The sequence below is a fragment of the Bos taurus genome, chromosome 19 (genome assembly GCF_002263795.3).
Source record: "Bos taurus isolate L1 Dominette 01449 registration number 42190680 breed Hereford chromosome 19, ARS-UCD2.0, whole genome shotgun sequence".
In the NCBI taxonomy this organism is placed as follows: Eukaryota; Metazoa; Chordata; class Mammalia; order Artiodactyla; family Bovidae; genus Bos; species Bos taurus.
In genome coordinates this window covers 35,670,573-35,693,309 of record NC_037346.1, presented here as the reverse complement: position 1 = coordinate 35,693,309, position 22,737 = coordinate 35,670,573, and the positions used below count along the sequence as shown (strand labels likewise).

Sequence of the window (22,737 nt, the reverse complement as noted above, 5' to 3'; positions counted from 1 at the left end):
AGGATTAAGTCTTGGTACTGAATATTCTACAAATTTTGACAAATACATAATGACATGTATCCACCATTATGGGGCTTCCCAGGTGGCTCAGTGGTAAAGAATCCACCTGCCAATGCAGGAGACATAAGAGATGCAGGTTTGATCCCTGGGTTGGGAAGATCCCCTGGAGGAGGAAATGGCAACCCACTTCAGTATTCTTCTCTGTAAAATCCCATGGACAAAGGAAACTGGCGGGCTGCAGTCCATGGGGTCACAAAGAGTCAGACATGACTAAGCAACCGGCATGCACACATGCACATCCAGCATTATTAAAGTTTCATACAGAGTAGTTTCACTGCCTTAAAAATCCTCTATTCATCTCTGCCTTCCTCCCTCCCACCATCCATTTCATCCATCAAACATTTTAAAGTATGGAGCCTTTTCAGATTGGTTTTTTTTACTCTGTAATATCGATTAGTGGTTCCTCCATGTGTTTTCATGGCTTAGTATATCACTGCTTTTCAGCACTGAATAATATTCCACTATATGGATGCACCACAGTATATTCCTATTATTTTCATAAGTCTACAATCTTAAAATTATAAGCCTTAAATACTCATCATCTCACCTAAGCACAAAAGTTAATTTTCTTAAAATACAAAGATATTTTCAGTTAGTACTGCTGCACATTACAGACTTTTAGGCTGACAGATGATTTTCATATTTTCACTGTTTTCAATACAAAATAAATCACAAGTACACTTAAACAAACCTCTCACTCAGCTTTTTGTACAAATCTATTTTACCTGTTACACTATTTAACACAACTGATTTTATTTCTTAAGGCAGAAAAAAGATCCAAGGGAAAAGTAGAACATAATCACCTAAAAATGTAAATTGACTGTATTTTTATATCAGCCAATTAGTCTGATACATTCACTATTGTATCCTGATTTTGTCTCTCATCTGTAACCATGCTTTTTAAGAATTCCATCCAAAAGCTGCAAACACTGTGCAGTCCTCTCTGGGGAGGAGTTATGATCCATTTCAAATGCACCTGAAACATCCTCCAAAACAGATCACATGCTAGGCCACAAAACAAGTCTCAATAAATTTAAGAATACTGAAATCATATCAAGCACCTTTTCAGACCACAACATTATAAGATTTGAAATCAACCACATGAAGAAAACACAAAAAACAGACATATAGAAAGTAAACATGCTACTAAGCAAGCAATGGGTCAAAGGAAGAAATCAAAGAGGAAGTCAAAAAATGCCTTGCAACAAATGAAAATGGAAACAATGTTCCAAAATCTATGGAACACATCAAAAGCAGTTCCAAGAGGGAAATTCAAGAAACAAGAAAAATCTCAGATAAACCATCTAACCTTACACCTGAAGGAACTAGGAAAAGAATAACAAAACCCAATGTTAACAGAAAGAAAGAAATAATCAAGATTAGAGTGGCAATAAGTGAAATAGAATCTTAACAAAACAGGAAAAAAATATAAACTTAATAAATCTTTAGTTGAACTCAAGAAAAAAAAGAGGGTCCAAATAAAATCAGAAATGAAAGAGAAGTTACAACAGATTTCACAGAAAGGCAAACAGTCCAAAGTGACTGCTACAAACAATTATACACCAACAAATTAGGCAATTTATAAGAAACAGATACATTCCTAGAAACATACAACCTTCCAAGACTAAATCCGGAAAAATTAGGAAATCTGAACAGATTACTAGTAGAGAAATTGAATCAGTAATAAATAAAAAAAGAAAAAATTTCCAACAAACAAAAGGTCAGAAGCAGAAGACAACCAGGGGGAATTTTACCAAACATTTAAAGAAGAGTTAACACCTATCCTTCTCAAACTACTATAAAAAATTAAAGAGAAAGGAATGTGTCTAAACCCATGAGGCCAGGGTTACTCTAATACCAAAACAAGACAAAGACACCACATACAAAATATTAAAATTACAGGCCAATATCCCTGATGAACAATAGACGCAAAAATCCCCAACAAAATATTAGCGAACAAAATTCTACAACAAAAGAATCGTGCACAATGCTCAAGTGGGATTTTTCCCAGGGATACAAGGATGGTTCAATACGCGTGAATGCAGTATATCATTCAACAGACCACGTTAACAAAAATCAAGAATAAAAACACATGATCACATAATTCAAAAGATGCAGGAAAAGCTTGACAAAATTCATCCAGTTACGATAAAAAGAAAACCTCTCAACAAAATGGGTACAGAAGAAATGTACCTCAACTAAACAATAGCCACATATGACAAAGTCACAGCTAACATCATCAGTTCAGTTCAGTTGCTCAGTCATGTGCGACTCTGTGACCCCATGGACTGCAGCACACCAGGCTTCCCTGCCCATCACCAACGCCCGGAGCTTACTCAAACTCATGTCCATTCAGTCGGTGATGCCATCCAACCATCTCATCCTCTCTCGTCCCCTTCTTCTCCCACCTTCAATCTTTCCTAGCATCAGGGTCTTTTCCAATGAGTCAGTTCTTCACATCAGGAGGCCAAAGTATTAGAGTATCAGCTTCAGTCCTTCCAATGAATATTCAGGACGGATTTCCTTAAAATAGACTGGTTGGATCTCCTTGCTTACATCATACTCAACAGTAAAAACCTAAAGCTTTTCCTCTGAGATCAGGAACAAGACAAGAACACCCATTCTCACCATTTTTTTTTGGCCGGGGCAGGGGGCGGGGTGGTGTGCTGTGCTGTGCAACATGCAGGGGTCCTAGTTTCCTAATCAGGAATCAAACCTGTGCCCCTTGCAGTGGAAGCAGAGTCTTAAACACTGGACTGCCAGGAAGTCAGTCCCTTCTTTCACCATTTTTATTCAACATAGTACTGGAAGTCCTGGCCACAACAAGAAATAAAAGGCATTCAAACTGGAAAAGAAGTAAAACTATAGCTATTTGCAGATGGCACAATACTATACATAGAAGAAAGACTCTACCACAAAACTATGAGAATAAATGAATTCAGTAAAGCTGCATGACACAAAATTAATATACAGGAACTTGTTGCATTTCTATACACTAACAGTGAACTATTAGAAGGAGAAATTCAGGAAACAATCCTACCAAAAAGAATAAAATATCTAGGGATAAATATAACCAAGGAAATGAAAGACTGGTACTCTAAACACTATCATGGGCTAGAAGAATTAGTATGGTTAAAATTGCACACCATCCAAAGCATCTACAAATTCAATTCAATCTCTATCAAAATACCCATAGTGTTTTTCACATGCACGCATGCTCAGTCATGTCCTACTCTTTGTGACCCCATGAACTGTAGCCTGCCAGGCTCCTCTGCCCATGGGATTTTCCAGGCAAGAATACTTATTTGAGTTGCCATTTCCTACTCTCCAGGAGATCTTCCCAACCCAGGAATTGAACCCAAGTTTCCTGTATCTCCTGCACTGCAGGCAGATTCTTTACCTGTTGAGCAGTCTAGGACAAATAATCCTAAAGTTTTTATGGAACCACAGAAAATCTCAAAGAACCAAAGCAATCTTGACAAAGAACAACACGAAGGTAAAATGGTCCCTGATTTCAAACTATAAAGCAAAGCTACAGTAATGAAAACAGTATGGTACTGACACAAAAACAAACACATACATCAATGGAACAGAATAAGAAATGCATCAATACTTATATGGTTAATTACCCTATGATAAAGGAGGCAAGAATATACACTGGGAGAAAGACAGTCTCTTCAATAAATAACACTGGGAAAACTGGACAGCTACAGGTAAAAGAATGAAACTGGACCTTCTTACCTCATATACAAAAATAAACTCAAAATGGACTAAAGACTAAAATGTAAAACCTGAAACCACAAAACTCCTAGAAGAAAACATAGGCAGTATGCACTTTGACATTGGTCTTAGTAATTTTTTTTTTTTTGATCTATCTCTTCAGGTAAAGGCAATAAAAGCACAAATAAATGAGTAGGGATATATCCAACTAAAAACCTTATGTAGAGCAAACGAAGCCATCAACAAAACAAAAAGGTAAGCTACTAGATGGAAGAAGATATTTGCAAATGATATGCTGGATAGGGGTTAATATCCAAAACATAACACAACTATTAAAAAAAATAAACAATCTGATTAAAAAATGAGCAAAAGACCTGAACATTTTTCCAAAGAAGACATATTGATGGCCAGCAAGCATATGAAAAGGTGCTTATCATCACCAATTATCACAGAAATGCCAGTCAAACCTACAATGAGACATCATCTCATACCTGTGAGAATGACTATTATCAAAAAGACAAGAAATAACAAGTATTGGAAAGAACGTGGAGAAAAGAGAACACTTGTGCACTGTTGGTGGGAATGTTAAATTGCTACAGCCACTATAGAAAACAGTATGGAGATTCCTTAAAAAATAAAAAATAGAACCACCATACGATCCAGGAATTCACTTCTGGGTATTTATCCAAAGAAAATAAAAACACTAATTCAAAAATCTATATGTACCATAGCAATCTTACATACAATAGATAAGATACAGAAGCAACCTAAGTGTCCACTGACAGATTAATAGATAAAGAAGATATGGAGGCTTCCCTGGGGCTCAGTCATAAAGAATCTGCCTGCCAGTGCAAGAGACACAGATTCGATTCTTGGTCCAGAAAGAACAACTAGGCCCATGCACCACAACTACCGACCTGTGCTCCAGAGCCTGTGCTCAGGAGCTCTAAGTACTGAGCCTATGTGCTGCAACTACTGAAGCTCACACACCCTAGGGCCCGTGCTCCACAAGAGAAGTCACCACAGAAAGGAGCCTGTGCACCATAACTAGAGAACAGCCTCTACACCCCACAATTAGAAAAAAGCCCACACAGCAATAAAGACACAGCACAGCCATAAATAAAACTTTTTTTAAAAAAAGATGTGATTTTATACACACACACAGACACACACAGTGGAATATTGTCCAGCCATAGAAAAAATGAAATCTTGCCCTTTCAAATAACATGCATGAACCTGAGAGACTATTACCCTAAGTGAAATAGACAAAGACAAGTATCTGATGATCTCACTTATTTGTGAGATTAAAAAAAGAAATATAACAAAATATATAGACTCAGAGAACAAACTACTGCTTGCCAGATGGAAGAGATTTTTGTGATATATAAAAATTATCAAATCATTATGTTATAACTAATGTAATATTTTAAGTCAATTATACTTCAAAATAAATAAAATGAATGAAATGGTAATCAGTTTCTCTAGCATTAAGTATCATCCTCCTCTCCACTCCAGTACAACTACTTAAGAGTCTACTTATTTGAGGCACTTAAATTGTTTCTCTAGCCTATTAAAATTAAATGGGTTTTTTCTTTTGTGTAGTTACAACCAGATGTATGTCAAAACAAGAACACTAATTTATTACCTGCTACCTTAGACAACCATATTCAAAAGAATATGATTCAAAGACAGTGCAAATAATAAGATATCTACTTCCCCATTTATGAACTAGTAACTAAACAAGTCAGGATGCCAATGAGAATCTCAAGGAGTATCTTCTTTCAACCATACAAAGCTAGGTAGAACTTCAGACAGCCAAGGAAGACTTTTGATTGCTTCTAGTTCTGAGACTGAGAACCAACTGTCTGTTTAGCATGACAAACAGACAATTAAAGGTAGGAGGGTAGTCATAAAATGTATTATATCCATATGGAATATTATTCACCCTTAAAAAGGAATTAAATAACAATAACACTACAACGTAGATGAATTTTATGCTAAGTGAAAGAAACTCATAAAAGACCATATATGATTTCATTTACATGAAATGTACAGAACAGGCAACTTCATAGAGATCACAGTACCATACATACCACAGTACATTACTAGAGGCTAGGGGAAAGCCAGAAGTAATGAGTACTATCAGGTATGGTGTTCCTTTCAGAATGATGAAAATATTCTGGGGAATTAGATATGATGATGGTTGTACAATTTATGATTATACTAAAACCACTGAATTCTATACTCTAAAACAGTGGATTTTATGCTACACAAATTACATTTTTTTAAAGGGGCAAGGAGTGTCATTCAAAGTTTATCCTTTACCATAGGTATCAAAAAATTATATCTCAGTTTAATAGTAATTTATTTTTTAAAAAAGGAGAAGTTAGTGAACAAAAAAGAAAATCTCAACACTTAGTGTTTGTTGAATGAATGAATATCCTACAAAGTTTTAAAGTGATAATAAAAATTAAATCAAAGTAACTCTGAAGTTATTAAAAAATCAGAGGAGAGTACAAATCATAAATGCTCTATTTTCATTAAAGTTTGCTCACCTTCTCTTCCTCAGATTACTTAATCACAGTAGAAAGAATAGGCAGGCAGATGGTTGCTTAGCTTTAGGTACATCCCCTCCCTTGCCTCAATACTTGAGCAAAATCATGTACCATCTACTAAGGCTTTTAGGCTAAAGGAAAGATTATCCAGATATTATTACCCAATGCAGTTTCTCTTTTTTCGTGGGATACAAGGCTAGACTACATATTTCAGCCTCTGTAAGTGAGCTTCTAATTGAGTTATACAGCCAGTAGAAGCAAAAGCTATGTGTGCTACTCCTAGGCCTGGTCCAATAAAAACCTTCCACATACAATCCTCCATGCTCTTTCCCTCTTCCTCCAACTCAATGGAGGTATGACAAACTTGGAGCAAAATCGGAAAGGGTCTGTGTCTCCAAAGGAGCCCCCCATGTAATAGAAACAATCAATTTAAATTTCACATGAGAAAGAATTCCTTGGCAGTCCAAGAGTCAGGACTCAACACTTCCAGTACCATGGCCTGAGTTTAACCCCTGGTTTGGGTAATATGGCACAGCAAATAAATTTCACATGAACAAAAATTAACATATAACATCTGAGTCATTATATATGTCTTTTGTGGCTTATTTGCTATAGCAACTAACTAGAGTTGCCTTAAATCATACATTAGCTCACAAACATGCATTAAAAATCTCTTAAAAGGCATTCTAAATTATCAAAGGTGTGTCACCCCATGGTGCTAAAGAATAGTTTATATCTTTGTTATTCTGGATGATTTTCTGAATATTATTTTGGCCATTATTTTCTCCAACCTAACATTTCCAGCAAGTATCTTGACAGAAACTATCTACGGCTTTCTGTATTTCATGTTTTGTTTATCTGTACTATGACTGTGAAAATCAATATTATTAGATATATGAGTTAACCATCAAGATCATATACAAATTAAGAATCTTTCACTCTTTTCTCAACATACTACTTAGATCACCACCACAGCATAGTCAATGGACTTGGTTTTCTCAAGGCCTAAGTCACATGAGATGGTATAGTATTTAAATGAAAAGTACATTTAAATGTTGGGAAGAGCCATATCTTCACAGTCCTGAATGCCATTAAGTAATCAGTAAGGAAATGAAAAGAAAAGTAGAAGGGATGGGAAAGTGGGAAAGAAAGGCCCATCTGGGCAAAGATGGTAGACAACCCCTAAAATCTCAAGTATCATAAAGCTAACCTATACCTATACTGTTGTATCATATCTGAAGATATGAAGAACAATCTTAAACAAGAAAAGATTGTTTCTTGTCTAATAGTTCTCATGTGAATCCAAACTTCAAAATAATCTCAGAAAAAATCCTAAAATCATATCATTTTACTCAATCTAGCCACAAGCTGAGATTAACTTGAAATAAACAAGATTCTGTTCATCCTTCCTATCCCAAAACAACATATAACTAATCTGCCAATTTTTAAGCTGTTAATATTCAATGGGAGATAAAAATAAATCAAGGCATCAAAAAAATTAAAAAACAAAAAGGGGGGAAAAATAAGAGAAGAATCAAAAGACTAATTCAAAATGTTTCCCTCAGAACAGCTAATGAAGATACTTTAGCCTCGTTTTAATTGCTCTTTCTTTCCATTCATCTTTCCAAAGAGCAAGAGGATATGATTAAGACAGGAAGAGCCACCTGCTCTACCTGCTCAAAATCAGAGCTTACCTCCTTAGATTGATGGCCTTTGCCAAGTTTGGAACACCTTTTCCATCTGTTGTCTTCTGCCCCATCAGACTGCTGATAGGCCTATGGGGGGAAGAAAGAGAAACAGACCTGCTAGAACTCCATATCCAACTCATTATTTGCCTTCTCAAAAGGAATCATTAATTCTTACTATTCAAGGAAGGCAGATAATCCAACTGTTACTTGGCCTCAGAAGACGGACATTGGTCTTTCAGAAGCTTTCCTTGAACAATTTAGCATTAAACGTCTCACCACGTAAGCAAGAATCAAATGCTCACTTGAGAGCAAACAAATCAGACACAACCACATCAAAACAGCAATTAAAACCTCTGCTCTGCCAATTAAGTCCTTCACCATGTCCCTAACCTTCAACAAAAGATTTTTCAAACCGATATTATATACCACCTAAAGTCTCTTTGTAGGGAGAATCCATGTTTTCCCTCAGCACATATTCCTATGTATCATCTTCATGACCAAGAACTACTTCCTCAGGATCAACCAAAAACAGCAAATTCATTTTCTCTGATTAAATCTTCCAAATTTACAGAAAAACAACTTGGTATCTTCCTTACTCATTTCTTTAGTAAAGAAGAACCAAACCATTCATGCTTATTCTGTTCTCTAAGCTAAATCACCATCAATTCTTTAGCTCTTACTCATAAAATTAATTTTCCATGAAACTTTATTCTAGGTATTAATTATGAACTTCAACCTTCTCAATCAACAACACGTCTACAGAAATCAAACACTCCAAATACAGATTAAAAAAACATAAAACAGATCTGAAGGCCACATAGGTATTACCTAATGAAGCAGAAGCAATAAAATGTTAGTATTTGCATAAATACTATCTTGCATATCCTGTGACAAATTGCTTCCCTCTCATGTACTCTTTAAAAAAAATCCTTATATAAGGCCTATTAAATATACAGATATTCTTAGTATTGCAAAGAACTAGATTCAAGTTAAATGAACTATAAAAAACTTTCTATATAGTAAATTTTATTTTTGTCATTTTTTAAAATCAGGAAATATAAATCTGAAACTTTAAAGCTACCTTAACAAATATGCTTTCAACAAAAATATAAATCATCATATCTCTTTACATCACTCTAAAAATAATGTAGAAAGGGACTGCCTACTGACAAGATAAAATTAAAACAGAAGTAACTTATTAGAGTATTATTGAAATTCTGAAAGTATTAACATTCTTTGCCAATTGCAAAGTACAGTAAAAATGCTGATAAAGCTCTGTATTGGCCTGAAGCTATTTTTGGTTTTTTTAATAACTTAAGAAATAGTGACAAAAAATATTTAGGTCCTCTCAACTATTAACTTCGGAGAAGGCAAAGGCACCCAACTCCAGTACTCTTGCCTGGCAAATCCCATGGATGGAGGAGCCTGGTAGGCTGCAGTCCACGGGGTCGCTAGGAGTCGGACATGACTGAGCGACTTCACTTTCACTTTTTACTTTCCTGCATTGGAGAAGGCAATGGCAGCCCACTCCACTGTTCTTGCCTGGAGAATCCCAGGGACGGGGGACCCTGGTGGGCTGCTGTCTATGGGGTCGCACAGAGTCAGACACGACTGAAGTGACTTAGCACAGCAACTATTAACTTTGGTGTGAAATTATACCTGTTAACTGAAAACGATTGTTTTTCTTCTGTGTTGTGAAAATTCTACTTTATCAACCATATCATTAACAGATAGCCCTTACTTTTAAATAATAATTCTCAAATGTGAAGTATGTTTTAAGCCATTTATTCCTTTAAAATTAAAAATATGTTAATGATTTTATTGCCTTCCCACTATGTTCCATCTAATGATGTGCTAATTCTTATGATCAATAAGAAGAGCTCTCTTTCCAGTAACTCTTTCAGGTAAAGACTTGAAGGTATTTCATTAGACTAAAATCAATGCCAAACTTGAAAAGCAAATACGGGAGATAGAAGTATAGAAAGGTCAGAGTATAAAACTCTACCATAAAATGTTTTCAGGTGTCAAAAGCATTTTTCCATTTAATTTTAAAAAGTGGATTTTCATTCAAAGGAAGAAAGGGTAGAATCAAAGTTGCTTAAAATCACTAAATCTTGCCATTTTCTACACAATTCAAGAAAAAAGCATCTCTTTTAAACTTGAGGGCAACAAAATTTTCCCAAGGAAAAAATCAAATAAATAATAAACAGCTCTGTAACAACTCTGGGGGCTAATATGTTGTAAATAAAGATTCAAATTCATGAGTTATAAAAAATTAAATGGAGTTTGCTACTAATTCTTACTTCGCCAATTCTGTACACATTAAAAATGGCCAAATACTACTAAATACCAAAACCCACTAAATGTTCATATTCTCTGACCCACTTCTGTAACTTTGCTCATGTTCTTTGACCTACTTCTGAGCCACCAGGGAAGCCCAACTATATCCTAAGAAAATTACCAAAGAGGGCAATCCAGGTGTGACAAAAATATTCATTATAATATGAGTTGCTACACTAGGAAAAAATGTCCAGCCAACCAATAGAAATTTTTTTATTTTTTTTAATTCACCTACATTTACTTTTTATAATTCATGTATTCCTTCTTTCCAGAAAGATTTTAGGTATCTTAACAATTCACTATATATGTATAAAATTTGGACCGAGGAAAAAACAATTTAAACACACCATTCAAGTAATATGGGCCAAACCAGTTGTTATGGCTGTACTTCAAAAGTTTATTCTGAATTTCTGAGTAGCCAAGGTAAAAAACCAAAGTAGCCATTAAATAATTCTCAGAGAAAAGGAGAAAGCAAAGTTCCTCAGGGAAAACAATAATTGTCAATAGATGGTATAGCTTCTATTGAGGGATGAGGGGTGTGAGCACACATTTAAAAAATAATTATTAAACATTAAATGCATGAACATTCACATTATAGGGGTCCCAGAAGGAGAAAAGAGAGAGAAAGGACCCGAGAAAACATTTGAAGAGATAATAGCTGAAAACTTCCCTAACATGGAAAAAGAAATAATCAACCAAATCCAGGAAGTCCCAGAAAGGATAAACCCAAGAAGGAACACACTGAGACACATAGTAATCAAACTAACAATAATTAAATATAAAGATAAAATATTAAAAGCAACAAGGGAAAAATGACAAATTACAAGGGAACTCCTATCAGGCCAGAAGGGAATGGCATGACTTATTTAAAGTGATGAAAGGAAAAAACCTACAACCAAGCATACTCTACCCAGCAAGACTCTCCTTCAGATTTGATGGAGAGAAATCAAAAGCTTTCCAGACAAGCAAAAGTTAACAGAATTCAGCACCACCAAACCAGCTTTACAATAAATGCTAAAGGAACTTCTCTAGGCAGAAAACAAGAGAAGGAAAAGTCCTACCTACAGAAAATAAACCCAGAACAATTAAGAAAATGGTAATAGGATCATACATATCAATAATTACCTTAAATGTAAATGGATTAAATGCACCAATCAAAAGACATAGACTGGCTGAACAGATGAAAACATGTTCATGTACACACTTCCACTTCCCACATCACTCTGCTTGACCCCCCCCCCCAAATTGTATGTAATTATTTTTTATTGTTAGGTTAATCATGTTCCCATTATGACTTGCAATTGCAATTATCTTTCATTTTTTATCTGGTTATTGATTATGAAAATTGATAAACATCTTTTACTATTGTGATTATGTAACTATTATTCACTTAATACCACTGTATCATGACTGGTCAACAGAATTAGAATTCTATATCCCAAAACTGCCATTTAATAGAAAAACCTGTAATTATTTTTATTTTGATTGAAAGAAGATTTTATTCAATTCCATTAATTCAATCAACAGTTACATCTACACAGGAGATAACTATGCTAGAGTTCTTGATATAACAATGAGCAGAGAGCTCAGTCTTACCGGATTTGGCCCTTCTCTAGTCAGACAAGAGCAAAATTTGTGGGTCTCAAGATTATTTTTAAAGTATATTCACCATCCCTCCTAGCTTTTGACATTGACATTGACAAATTGATCAGTCGTGCCTGACTCTTTGCGACCCTATGGACTGTAGCCTACCAGGCTCCTCTGTCCATGGGATTTTCCAGGCAAGAGTACTAGAGTGGGTTGCCATTTCCTTCTCCCTGTAAGCACTTTTTAAAGTCCAGATATATATCAGAATTATCTTGGAACTTTTTGAAAAATACAAATGCCCAGTTATTGCTTTTTTTTTTTTTTTTTCAGAGCTCCAGATGTGTTTTTAATGAGCTGCTGCTGCTGCTAAGTCGCTTCAGTCGTGTCGGACTCTGTGCGACCCCATACACGGCAGCTCACCAGGCTCCCCCGTCCCTGGGATTCTCCAGGCAAGAACACTGGAGTGGGTTGCCATTTCCTTCTCCAAGAGCAGCCATATTTAAAAACAACTGGACTATATGAGGATCTTTTATTTTTATCTAGTTTGTTTCACTTTTTCTATTTCATATTCAGTGTTCCAATTTCATTTAGTTTGTTTTCCAATTTCTCCATCTATTTTCTTTCTCAAGCCTTTAGTATAGTAGAAAAGCTTTTGTATACATATATCTTAAAAAATATGCATAATACATATATATATTAGAAAACTTACAAATTTTTGCCTAACTAAAAAATTTATGACATTTTGATTCCACTTGTTTGACTTAGTATGAATAGAATGCTAGCTTTCTAATTAAAAAAAAATAGATACACAACAAGCAACAAAGGTTTACTATATAGCACTGGGAATTATAGTCAAGATTTTGTAATAACCTATAATGGAAAATAATTTCAAAAATAACATGTGTATATATATAACTGAATCACACACAAATACACAAAAGAATTCTACTTTTTGAAATTTACTAGTTTTATCTTTCTGTCAGTTTTTCTAAGTGTCCTATGGATGTCTAATAATGTATGAGATACAAAATTTTAAATATATTTGTGTAGGATATGATATTAATTAAATATAAATCTATTATATTTAAATTATTAACATCATTCAATATGCTCTATTCTTATTTTTTCTGCATTTGATAAAATATTCTCAAATGTTAGTATGTCTCACTATAATTATTTTTTCTGATTTTTGCTTTATGTATCTTTCTTGTTAAGGTGTCTAATGGTTTATGATGTCTATCTTCTTTGTGAATTGTACCTTTTGCCATTAAAAATATTCGTTTCATTTAAAACAAATTTTTAAAAATAATGATTAAAGATTATACAATAAGGAAAATACCTATGATAATGTTAAAGATAAAAAATTATGTACACACTATGTAGTGATATAAAAGCATGATACATATGGAAAGGTGAGATGGTCATACACATAACCTTTTTCCCCCACAAAATTATGATTTCCTTTACTGCAATGACCATATCATGCTGTTCTGTGCCAAAACATACCTAGGGGCTAAATGCTAGGCAGACAGTAGTAGTTTAATATTTTTTAACTTACTAAACTGTCTGTACTTACTTGACTTAATCAAGACAGTACTTGGTTTAATAAAAATAGAAATAATCAGTATATAACAGAAATAATACAAAAAGTGTTTTCTGATGAAGAATTCATTGCTACCACTATCAATGGTAAGGTTGACTGCAGACACCTTTCATAGCTGAAAAGCACCAAAAAGGCCTCAATCCACAACTTCCTTATACCACTCCATATGTATTTCAAATTCTTCCTTAAGGCTCACAAGATGTTAACTACCAAGAGGTGTTAATATTATTCTCAAATAAAACAATATGTGTCCTTTTGAAAAATGCTTTATTCATGTTTGAAAAGCCAGAATATTTCTTAGGTAGTTCAAATTTTTTATAAGAGAGCAACCAGAAATCTCCAAAATCAAACATGACCATAAAATTATAACAAAATTTTTGTATCATCAAAAATTTAAAAATCACACCACAAAAACCTGATAGATTCCATAGTATTAAAAGTTGTCAAGTATGTCCTTTAATTCAGTTCCTATTTCTTGACTTTTTCTTGCTTCTCAAATAGCAAGTAACTACATAAAAATTTCCCCCTTTAATACAAGTAGTAGTCTGAAAGCAGAACTTGGACTTTCACTGAGACTGCTTTTTACAAAGGGTATGTGCCCTCAAACACGTCAATCAAAACTGACAGTCTTTTAAAGTTAAAGACTCTAACATATTTATAAAACCAAGCATGGAAACTAGATGATATTGTTATCATATGGACTCAAAAAATAGTACAGAAAAAACTGATCCATCCTTCCTCTCTATAGGTATCATCATCAGTAATTTCTTTGGCCTTAAATGCTTAAATATAGATGTTCAGAACACTAAAAAACACATTTAAAAAAAAGATGTTGGGTTACATTGACTCTAATAAAAATCACTACCCAGTCTTAAAATATAAAATAGAATTAAGATTAAAGTCAAGATATTATGTATCCTATTATACAAAAAAGAATTTATATACTCTGACATCATCCATTTATACATGCTTCCATCTTTTTACAAAACATTTTCCCAGTCCCAGTTTTCCTGTAAGATGAAGCACTGAAGATACTTTAAAATTACCTCTTACCAACAACTTTGTTAAAAAACAAAATTGGAGACCTGGGGAAGCAAAAACTAAAGCAGTAAAATGAAAAAGGTCAAACTATGTTTTCCTACCTACAATTTTTTTCAGATGTTTAAAATGTGGTAAAATAAAGAGAAGAAAAATTTTAGATATTCTTAGATTTCATATCATACTCACTCAGAGAAAAATATGAGAGAGAGGAAAACAAGTAGATGGAAAAGATTCTGAAGTATCAAAGGAGAAGGGAGCAAGTCCCAAAGCATTCATAAAAGGAGGCTCATGATAGCCTTAACTCATGGACCAAGAGATTATTAGTTTTGCACTTGAATGGTCAATTTTGATTAACCACAGTTTTAAGTTCTTTAACTGTTATTTAGACAAGATTTATTTCAAATTGGAAAAGCAGGAAAAAAGCAGAGGATGACAGATATCCAGGGGGAGAAATTCTTAGAATATTATATTAATAACAAAAATAAAGTTTTCCTATCAAATTTAGCTCAAGACCACATCCAATATTTGGTGAATAATTTACTCATCCCTTTCATAAAGAATTGTCAATTATTTTTAAGTGACACTGTATTTTTAAAAATCACCCAATTGTGTTCAGTCACCCAATTGTGTCTGACTCTTTGTGACCCCATGGACTGCAGCACAACAGGCCTCCCTGTCCCTCACCATCTCCCAAGTTCATGTCCATTGCCCAAGTTCATGTCCATCGCATGGTAACCATGGTAACCAGTACAGTACTTTTGAGAGAGAAATGAGGGAATGGATACCAAAGAATATGACAATTCCAAAAAAGGTAGGTATGACTCACTAGACTGGATAAAATATTAATTTTCAAAGCTACTGTTATTATTGCTTCTTGGCCTTTTGGCTAAGATCAAGTGTAAAAGCTACTGTTATCAAGTATAAGGTAATTCTTCCTTTAATAATTTCCTATCACAGAAGCAGCTTATTTAATGCATCAAAAGATTCTAGATAGGGTGTTCCTTTCAAAGTCAAAAGAAAATTTTCATACACAAAACTTGATATTCCTCAGAAGTGAAGAGGAAAATGTACAGGTAAAAGAGTGAGAGGGTTGTTCTGTCGCAACTGTAGCTTTAGTGTTTTGTTCTAAAATATGTCTCTGATATGAAAACACAATCAAGTTAGTTAACAAAGGAACAGTACAGCACTCAAGGTATCTACAAGCCTAAAAAACATGACACATCACTCACTCTGTCTCATTTTGGTTGTCTTCCATTACCAAATACCCATTGGCTCCCTTCTACGACGTCTGCTTAATAGCCATGTGAGTTCTCCTTGAATTCTAAAATGCTTAAAACGCAAAATCCCAATGATTCTAAGTTTAGCTCTACTGAAATCTTCCAGAGTCCTAAAAGCAGCAGTTATTACACACATTCTAAGCCTGATGAAAGTTATTCTTCATAAATGCCAGTGCTTTTACAGCAGTGTCGCTATGTGACCATAAAGGGTGATGTGGGGAGAGTAACGCTGGGCATCTCTTGTTCCCTAGAATTCTAAAAGTCTACAATTCTGGGAGAAAAAACTGGAGAGCAACCTGCCTGAATTAAACATGAAAATATGCCATGATGTTTCTTTTTTGAATTTTGACTTAATTAGGTCCACTTTCATTAGCCAAAAGGGGGAACTTGTCTATAGAATTACAAACAATCATTATTTTTGAATCAAGAATATATGAAATTATATTAAAAATAAAATGATTTTGAAAAATGACATTCTGTAGCCCTAAATGCCCTCAGTTTTCCATTAGAGAGGAATGAAAGAGAATTCAGTAATTTTTTATACATACTCCAAAGCTAGAGATTCTTTTAATTTTTAAATTTCAAAGCAATACAGAAACCAATGGAACTTTGTGTTGCTGATTAAAATTTGAAGAAATGATCCACATGTACACACTCCAGAATCCTGTATAATGGATACAGTATAATGTTAACTACTATTCAATGTAAACTACAAACAAAACCCGAGAGGTAAAGTGAAGAAGAGAGTCCTATAGGTATCTGACTTGGGTCATTCCTGCAGACATGGGTACAACATGAAAATGTGAACAAAAAATACTAAAACTAGATCTCAGATCTCTCTCTTGAGTCTGGGGTGACAATTCCAAGCATATATCTGGAATCCTAGTCAAATGTCAGGATGAGTCATTCCACTCTTTTAACATATTTTACTTACTCTGGTCAGCATAGTTTTTGGCCTTGAGTTCAAGTTGTCTTGTTTGAGATTCTAAAGATTCCACTCTGGTCTGTAAATCTTTTTTTTCTTGTTCTTGAGAGTCTTCAAATTCAATGAATTTCTAATAAAGAAGAAAAAATACATTATTTTCATTAGATAAATGAAACTTATTAACATTATAAACTCCCGTGTTTCTTGGTATCAAGAATCACAATTAGGCATTAACTACTCAAAACGGTCTCATGTAAAGGTCTAGGGGACTTTCCTGACAGTGCAGTGGTTGAGATTCTGTACATCTACTAAGGCAGCATGGGCTTGATCCCTGGTCAGGGGAACTAAGATCCTACATGCCTCACAGCATGGCCCCCCAAAATTTTTTTTAATTAAGGTTTAACTTCCTGATGTTCAAGCTGGTTTTAGAAAAGGCAGAGGAACCAGAGATCAAATTGCCAACATCCGCTGGATCATGGAAAAAGCAAGAGAGTTCCAGAAAAACATCTATTTCTGCTTTATTGACTATGCCAAAGCCTTTAACTGTGGGTATCACAATAAACTGTGGAAAATTCTGAAAGAGATGAGAATACCAGACCACCTGATCTGCCTCTTGAGAAATCTGTATGCAAGTCAGGAAGCAACAGTTAGAACTGGACATGGAACAAGAACAGACTGGTTCCAAATAGGAAAAGGAGTTCGTCAAGGCTGTATATTGTCACCTTGTTTATTTAACTTATATGCAGAGTACATCATGAGAAAAGCTGTACTGGAAGAAAAACAAACTGGAATCAAGATTGCCGGGAGAAATATCAATAACCTCAGATATGCAGATGACACCACCCTTATGGCAGAAAGTGAAGAGGAACTCAAAAGCTTCTTGATGAAAGTGAAAGTGGAGAGTGAAAAAGTTGGCTTAAAGCTCAACATTCAGAAAACGAAGATCATGGCATCCGGTCCCACCACTTCATGGGAAATAGATGGGGAAACAGTGGAAACAGTGTCAGACTTTATTTTTCTGGGCTCCAAAATCACTACAGATGGTGACTGCAGCCATGAAATTAAAAGACGCTTACTCCTTGGAAGGAAAGTTATGACCAACCTAGATAGCATATTCAAAAGCAGAGACTTTACTTTGCCAACAAAGGTTCGTCTAGTCAAGGCTATGGTTTTTCCTGTGGTCATATATGGATGTGAGAGTTGGACTGTGAAGAAGGCTGAGCGCCGAAGAATTGATGCTTTTGAACTGTGGTGTTGGAGAAGACTCTTGAGAGTCCCTTGGACTGCAAGGAGATCCAACCAGTCCATTCTGAAGGAGATCAGCCCTGGGATTTCTTTGGAAGGACTGATGCTAAAGCTGAAACTCCAGTACTTTGGCCACCTCATGCGAAGAGTTGACTCATTGGAAAAGACTGTGATGCTGGGAGGGATTGGGGGCAGGAGGAGAAGGGGACGACAGAGGATGAGATGGCTGGATGGCATCACTGTCTCGATGGACATGAGTCTGAGTGAACTCCGGGAGTTGGTGATGGACAGGGAGGCTGGCTTGCTGCGATCATGGGGTCGCAAAGAGTCGGACACGACTGAGAGACTGATCTGATCTGATCTGAAGGTTTAAAATCTCCAAATATAGAAGGGAAAAGATGACAAAATAATGTTTATGAAAATGTATCTATTTCATTATAATATGCATTTCAAAGAAAATATATAAATCTTTTAACTTAGCCTATAACATGTAAAACAGAAAAGTACAGAATAATGAAATATCAATAAATATATACTAAATGATTCTCTGAATAATGAAGTCTTCTAAATTACCTGAACCACATGCTAGCACGTGCTAGAAATATCTCAATTAATCAAATTTACTAAAATCACTCTCATTATGGAGTTATCAATAAATCTCTCTTCATCTTGTTTTACGAATTGTTTTATCTGCATCATCTGGCAACTGACTACTCATTTCTCCTTAAAAAAATTTTCCCCCAATTTGATCTTTTCCTTGTTTTCCTCCCACTTTGCTGGTTGCTCCTTCTTGGTCTTCATTCCTCCTCTTGTCCCCACTTTCTTAACGCCGGTAAGCTCAGTCCCTGCACAACTCTTTTTCTTCGTTGTTTCTTCTTATTACCTAGTGACCATAATGTTAAATGCTAAATGAATGCTAACAACCTCCAAATTTCTAACTCAGTCTCTAGCCCAGATCTGAATTCTAGATTTGCAATGTTCAAATGCCCACTGGACAACTTCATCTGAATGTCTAATAAGAGTCTTAGGGCTTCCCTAGTGGTCTAGTGGATAAGAATCCAACTACCAATGCCAGGGTTCAAGCCCTGCTCCAGGAAGATCTCATATGCTGCAGAGTTAACAACTAAGCCCAGTGTCCTAACGCCCTCAAACCACAACTATTGAGGGCTCCTTACAGCTGGTGCTTCACAAGAGAAGCCACCGCAATGAGAGAAACTCATTCACTGCAGCTACAGATAGCTCCCACTCTCCACAACTGGAGAAAGCCTGCATGTAGCAACGAAGACCCAATGCAGCCAAAAATAAATAAATAATTAAAGAAAAATAAAAAAGGAACCTTAAACTTAACATGTCAAAGCTTGCTCCTCCTGGTCTTACCTAGCTCACTAAATTACCATGGTCAATTGCTCAGGCTCAAAATTCTACTTCAATCCAATCCACTGGCAAATCTACCTTCAGATTTGGCCACTTCTCATCATCTTCACCACCATGCTGCTCTGTGCCACCATTATCCATTGCCTGGATAAGTGCAGCAGCAGTATTTTCCAAACTGGCCTCCTACTTCCACCTGTGTCCCTTTACAATGCATTTTCCACACAGTAGTTAGGGTGACCCTTTTAAAAAAATCACATCAGTGTACGCCTATGCTGAAAATACTCTGATTTCATTCTTCCAAAGTCCTTAACCATAGCCTCCACAGGACCAATATAATCAATCATACTCTTATTTATCTGACATCATCCTCTAATACTCTTCCTTCAGATATTTAAATGTCTCATTCTGCCCTCACCTCCTTAATATCTTTATTCAAATGTTAGCTTCTTACTAAGACTTTCTTTACCCATCATATTTAAAACTGCAACACCCACTCACTACTTCTCTTGTTTCTTCTTCTATTGCACTTATCCTCATCTAAAACACTATCAGTTCAGTTCAGTAACTAAGTCATGTCCGACACATTGCAACCCCATGGGCAGCAGCACGCCAGGCTTCCCGGTCCATCACCAACTCCTGGAGTTTACTCAAACTCATGTCCACTGAGTTGCTGATGCCATCAAACCATCTCATCCTCTGTCACCCCCTTTTCCACCACCTTCAATCTTTCCCAGCATCAGGGTCTTTTCAAATGAATCAGTTCTTCACATCAGGTGGCCAAAGTATTGGAGTTTCAGCTTCAGCATCAGTCCTTCCAATGAATTTTCAGGACTGATTTCCTTTAGGATGGACTGGTTGGATCTCTTGATGTCCAAGAGACTCTCAAGAGTCTTCTCCAACACCACAGTTCAAAAGCATCAAGGCGCCCAGCTTTCTTTATAGTCCAACTCTCACATTCATACATAACTACTGGAAAAACCATAGCTTTGACTAGACAGACTTTTGTTGGCAAAGTAATGACACTGCATTTTAATATGCTGTCTAGGTTGGTCATAGCTTTTTTCCAAGGAGCAAGTATCTTTTAATTTCATGGCTGCAGTCACCATCTGTAGTGATTTTGGAACTCAAAATATAAAGTCTGTCACTACTTCCATTGTTTCCCCATCTATTTGGCATGTAGTGATGGAACTGGATGCCATGATCTTAGTTTTTTGAATGTGGAGTTTTACGCCAACTTTTTCACTCTCCTCTTTCACTTTCATCAAGAGGTTCTTTAGCTTTTCTTCACTTTCTGCCATAAGGGTGGTGTCATCTGCGTATCTGAGGTTATTGATATTACTCCTGGAAATCTTGATTCCAGCTGGTGCTTCATCCAGCCCGGCATTTTGCATGATGTATTCTGCACATAAGTTAAATAAGCATGGTGACAATATACAGCCTTGACGTACTCCTTTCCCTATTTGGAACCAGTCTGTTGTTCCATGTCTGGTTCTAACTGTTGCTTCTTGACCTGCATACAGATTTCTCAAGAGGTAGGTCAGGTGGTCTGGTATTCCCATCTCTTCGAGAATTTTCCACAGTTTCTTGTGATCCAAACAGTCAAAGGCTTTGGCATAGTCAATAAAGCAGAAGTAGATGTTTTTCTGGAACTCTCTTGCTTTTTTCATGATCCAACGGATGTTGGCAATTTGATCTTTGGTTCCTCTGCCTTTTCTAAATCCAGCTTGAACATCTGGAAGTTCACAGTTCACATACTGTTGAAGCCTGGTTTGGAGGATTTTGAGCATTACTTTGCTAGCGTGTGAGATGAGTGCAATTGTGCAGTACTTTGAGGATTCTTTGGCATTGCCTTTCTTTGGGATTAGACTGAAAACTGACCTTTTCCAGTCCTGTGGCCACTGCTGAGTTTTCCAAATTTGCTGGCATATTGAGTGCAGCACTTCCACAGCATCATCTTTTAGATATGAAATAGCTCAACTGGAATTCCATCACCTCCTCTAGCTTTATTCGTGGTGATGCTTCCTAAGGCCCACTTGACTTCACATTCCAGGATGTCTGGCTCTAGGTGAATGATTACACCATCATGGTTATCTGGGTCATGAAGATCTTTTTTCTATAGTTCTTCTGTATATTCTTGCCACCTCTTCTTAATAGCTTCTGCTTCTGTTAGGTCCACACCATTTCTGTCTTTTATTGAGCCCATCTTTGCAAGAAGTGTTCCCTTGGTATCTCTAATTTTCTTGAAGAGATCTCTAGTTTTTCCCATTCTATTGTTTTCCTCTATTTCTTTGCGTTGATCACTAACTAGTAAGGCTTTCTCATCTCTCCTTCCTATTCTTTGGAACTCTGCATTCAAATGGGTATATCTTTCCTTTTCTCCTTTGCCTTTAGTTATTTGCCTCAGCTATTTGTAAGCCCTCCTCAGACAACCATTTTGCCTTTTTGCATTTCTTTTTTTGGGGATGGTCTTGATCACTGTCTCCTGCACAGTGTCACGAACCTCTGTCCATAGTTCTTCAGGCACTCTGTCTATCAGATCTAATCCCTTGAATCTATCACTTTCACTGTATAATCATAAGGGATTTGGTTTAGGTCATACCTGAAAGGTCTAGTGGTTTTCCCTACTTTCTTCAATTTAAGTCTGAATTTGGCAATAAGGAGTTCATGATCTGAGCCACAGTCAGCTTCTGGTCTTGTTTTTGCTGACTGTATAGAGCTTCTCCATCTTTGGCTGCAAAGAATATAATCAATCTGATTTCAGTATTGACCATCTGGTGATGTGCATGTGTAGAGTCGTCTCTTGTGTTGTTGGAAGAGGGTGATTGCTATGACCAATGCGTTCTCTTGACAGAACTCTGTTAGCCTTTGTCCTGCTTCATTCTGTACTCCAAGGCCAAATTTGCTTGTTACTCCAGATATCTCTTAACCTTCTACTTTTGCATTCCAGTCCCCTATAATGAAAAGGACATCATTTTTGGACGTGAGTTCTAGAAGGTCTTGTAGGTCTTCATAGAACCGTCCAACTTTAGCTTCTTCAGCATTACCTTAGAAATGAATCGCGGTCATTCTGTCATTTTTGAGACTGCACCCAAGTACTGCATTTCAGACTCTTCTGTTGACTATGAGCTACTCCATTTCTTCTAAGGGATTCTTGCCCACAGTAGTAGATATAATGCTCATCTGAGTTAAATTCACCCATTCCAGTCCATTTTCGCTCACTGATTCCTAAAAATGTTGATGTTCACTCTTGCCATCTCCTGTTTGACCATCTCCAATTTATCTTGATTCATGGACCTAACATTCCAGGTTCCTATACAATATT

The 22,737-nt window shown here is 35.9% G+C and overlaps 1 protein-coding gene across 8 annotated transcripts in view; it reads right to left on the bottom strand.

Annotated features, from left to right (window-relative positions):
• Window positions 1–22,737, bottom strand: part of SPAG9 (sperm associated antigen 9) — a 152,026-nt gene that overhangs the window by 103,879 nt on the left and 25,410 nt on the right. For 6 of the 8 annotated variants that reach the window (XR_009491559.1, XM_005220611.5, XM_005220615.5 and 3 more), the window contains exon 2: window positions 16,806–16,926. Coding sequence is in view for 5 of the 8 variants with exons in the window: in XM_005220611.5 (XP_005220668.1) it covers window positions 16,806–16,926 (121 nt within the window). In the remaining 3 variants the exon portion in view is untranslated. Of the gene's footprint in view, window positions 1–8,029; window positions 8,111–16,805; window positions 16,927–22,737 lie in introns of those variants that run through there. The other 2 variants (XM_024980371.2, XM_024980372.2) reach the window with 2 other exon arrangements.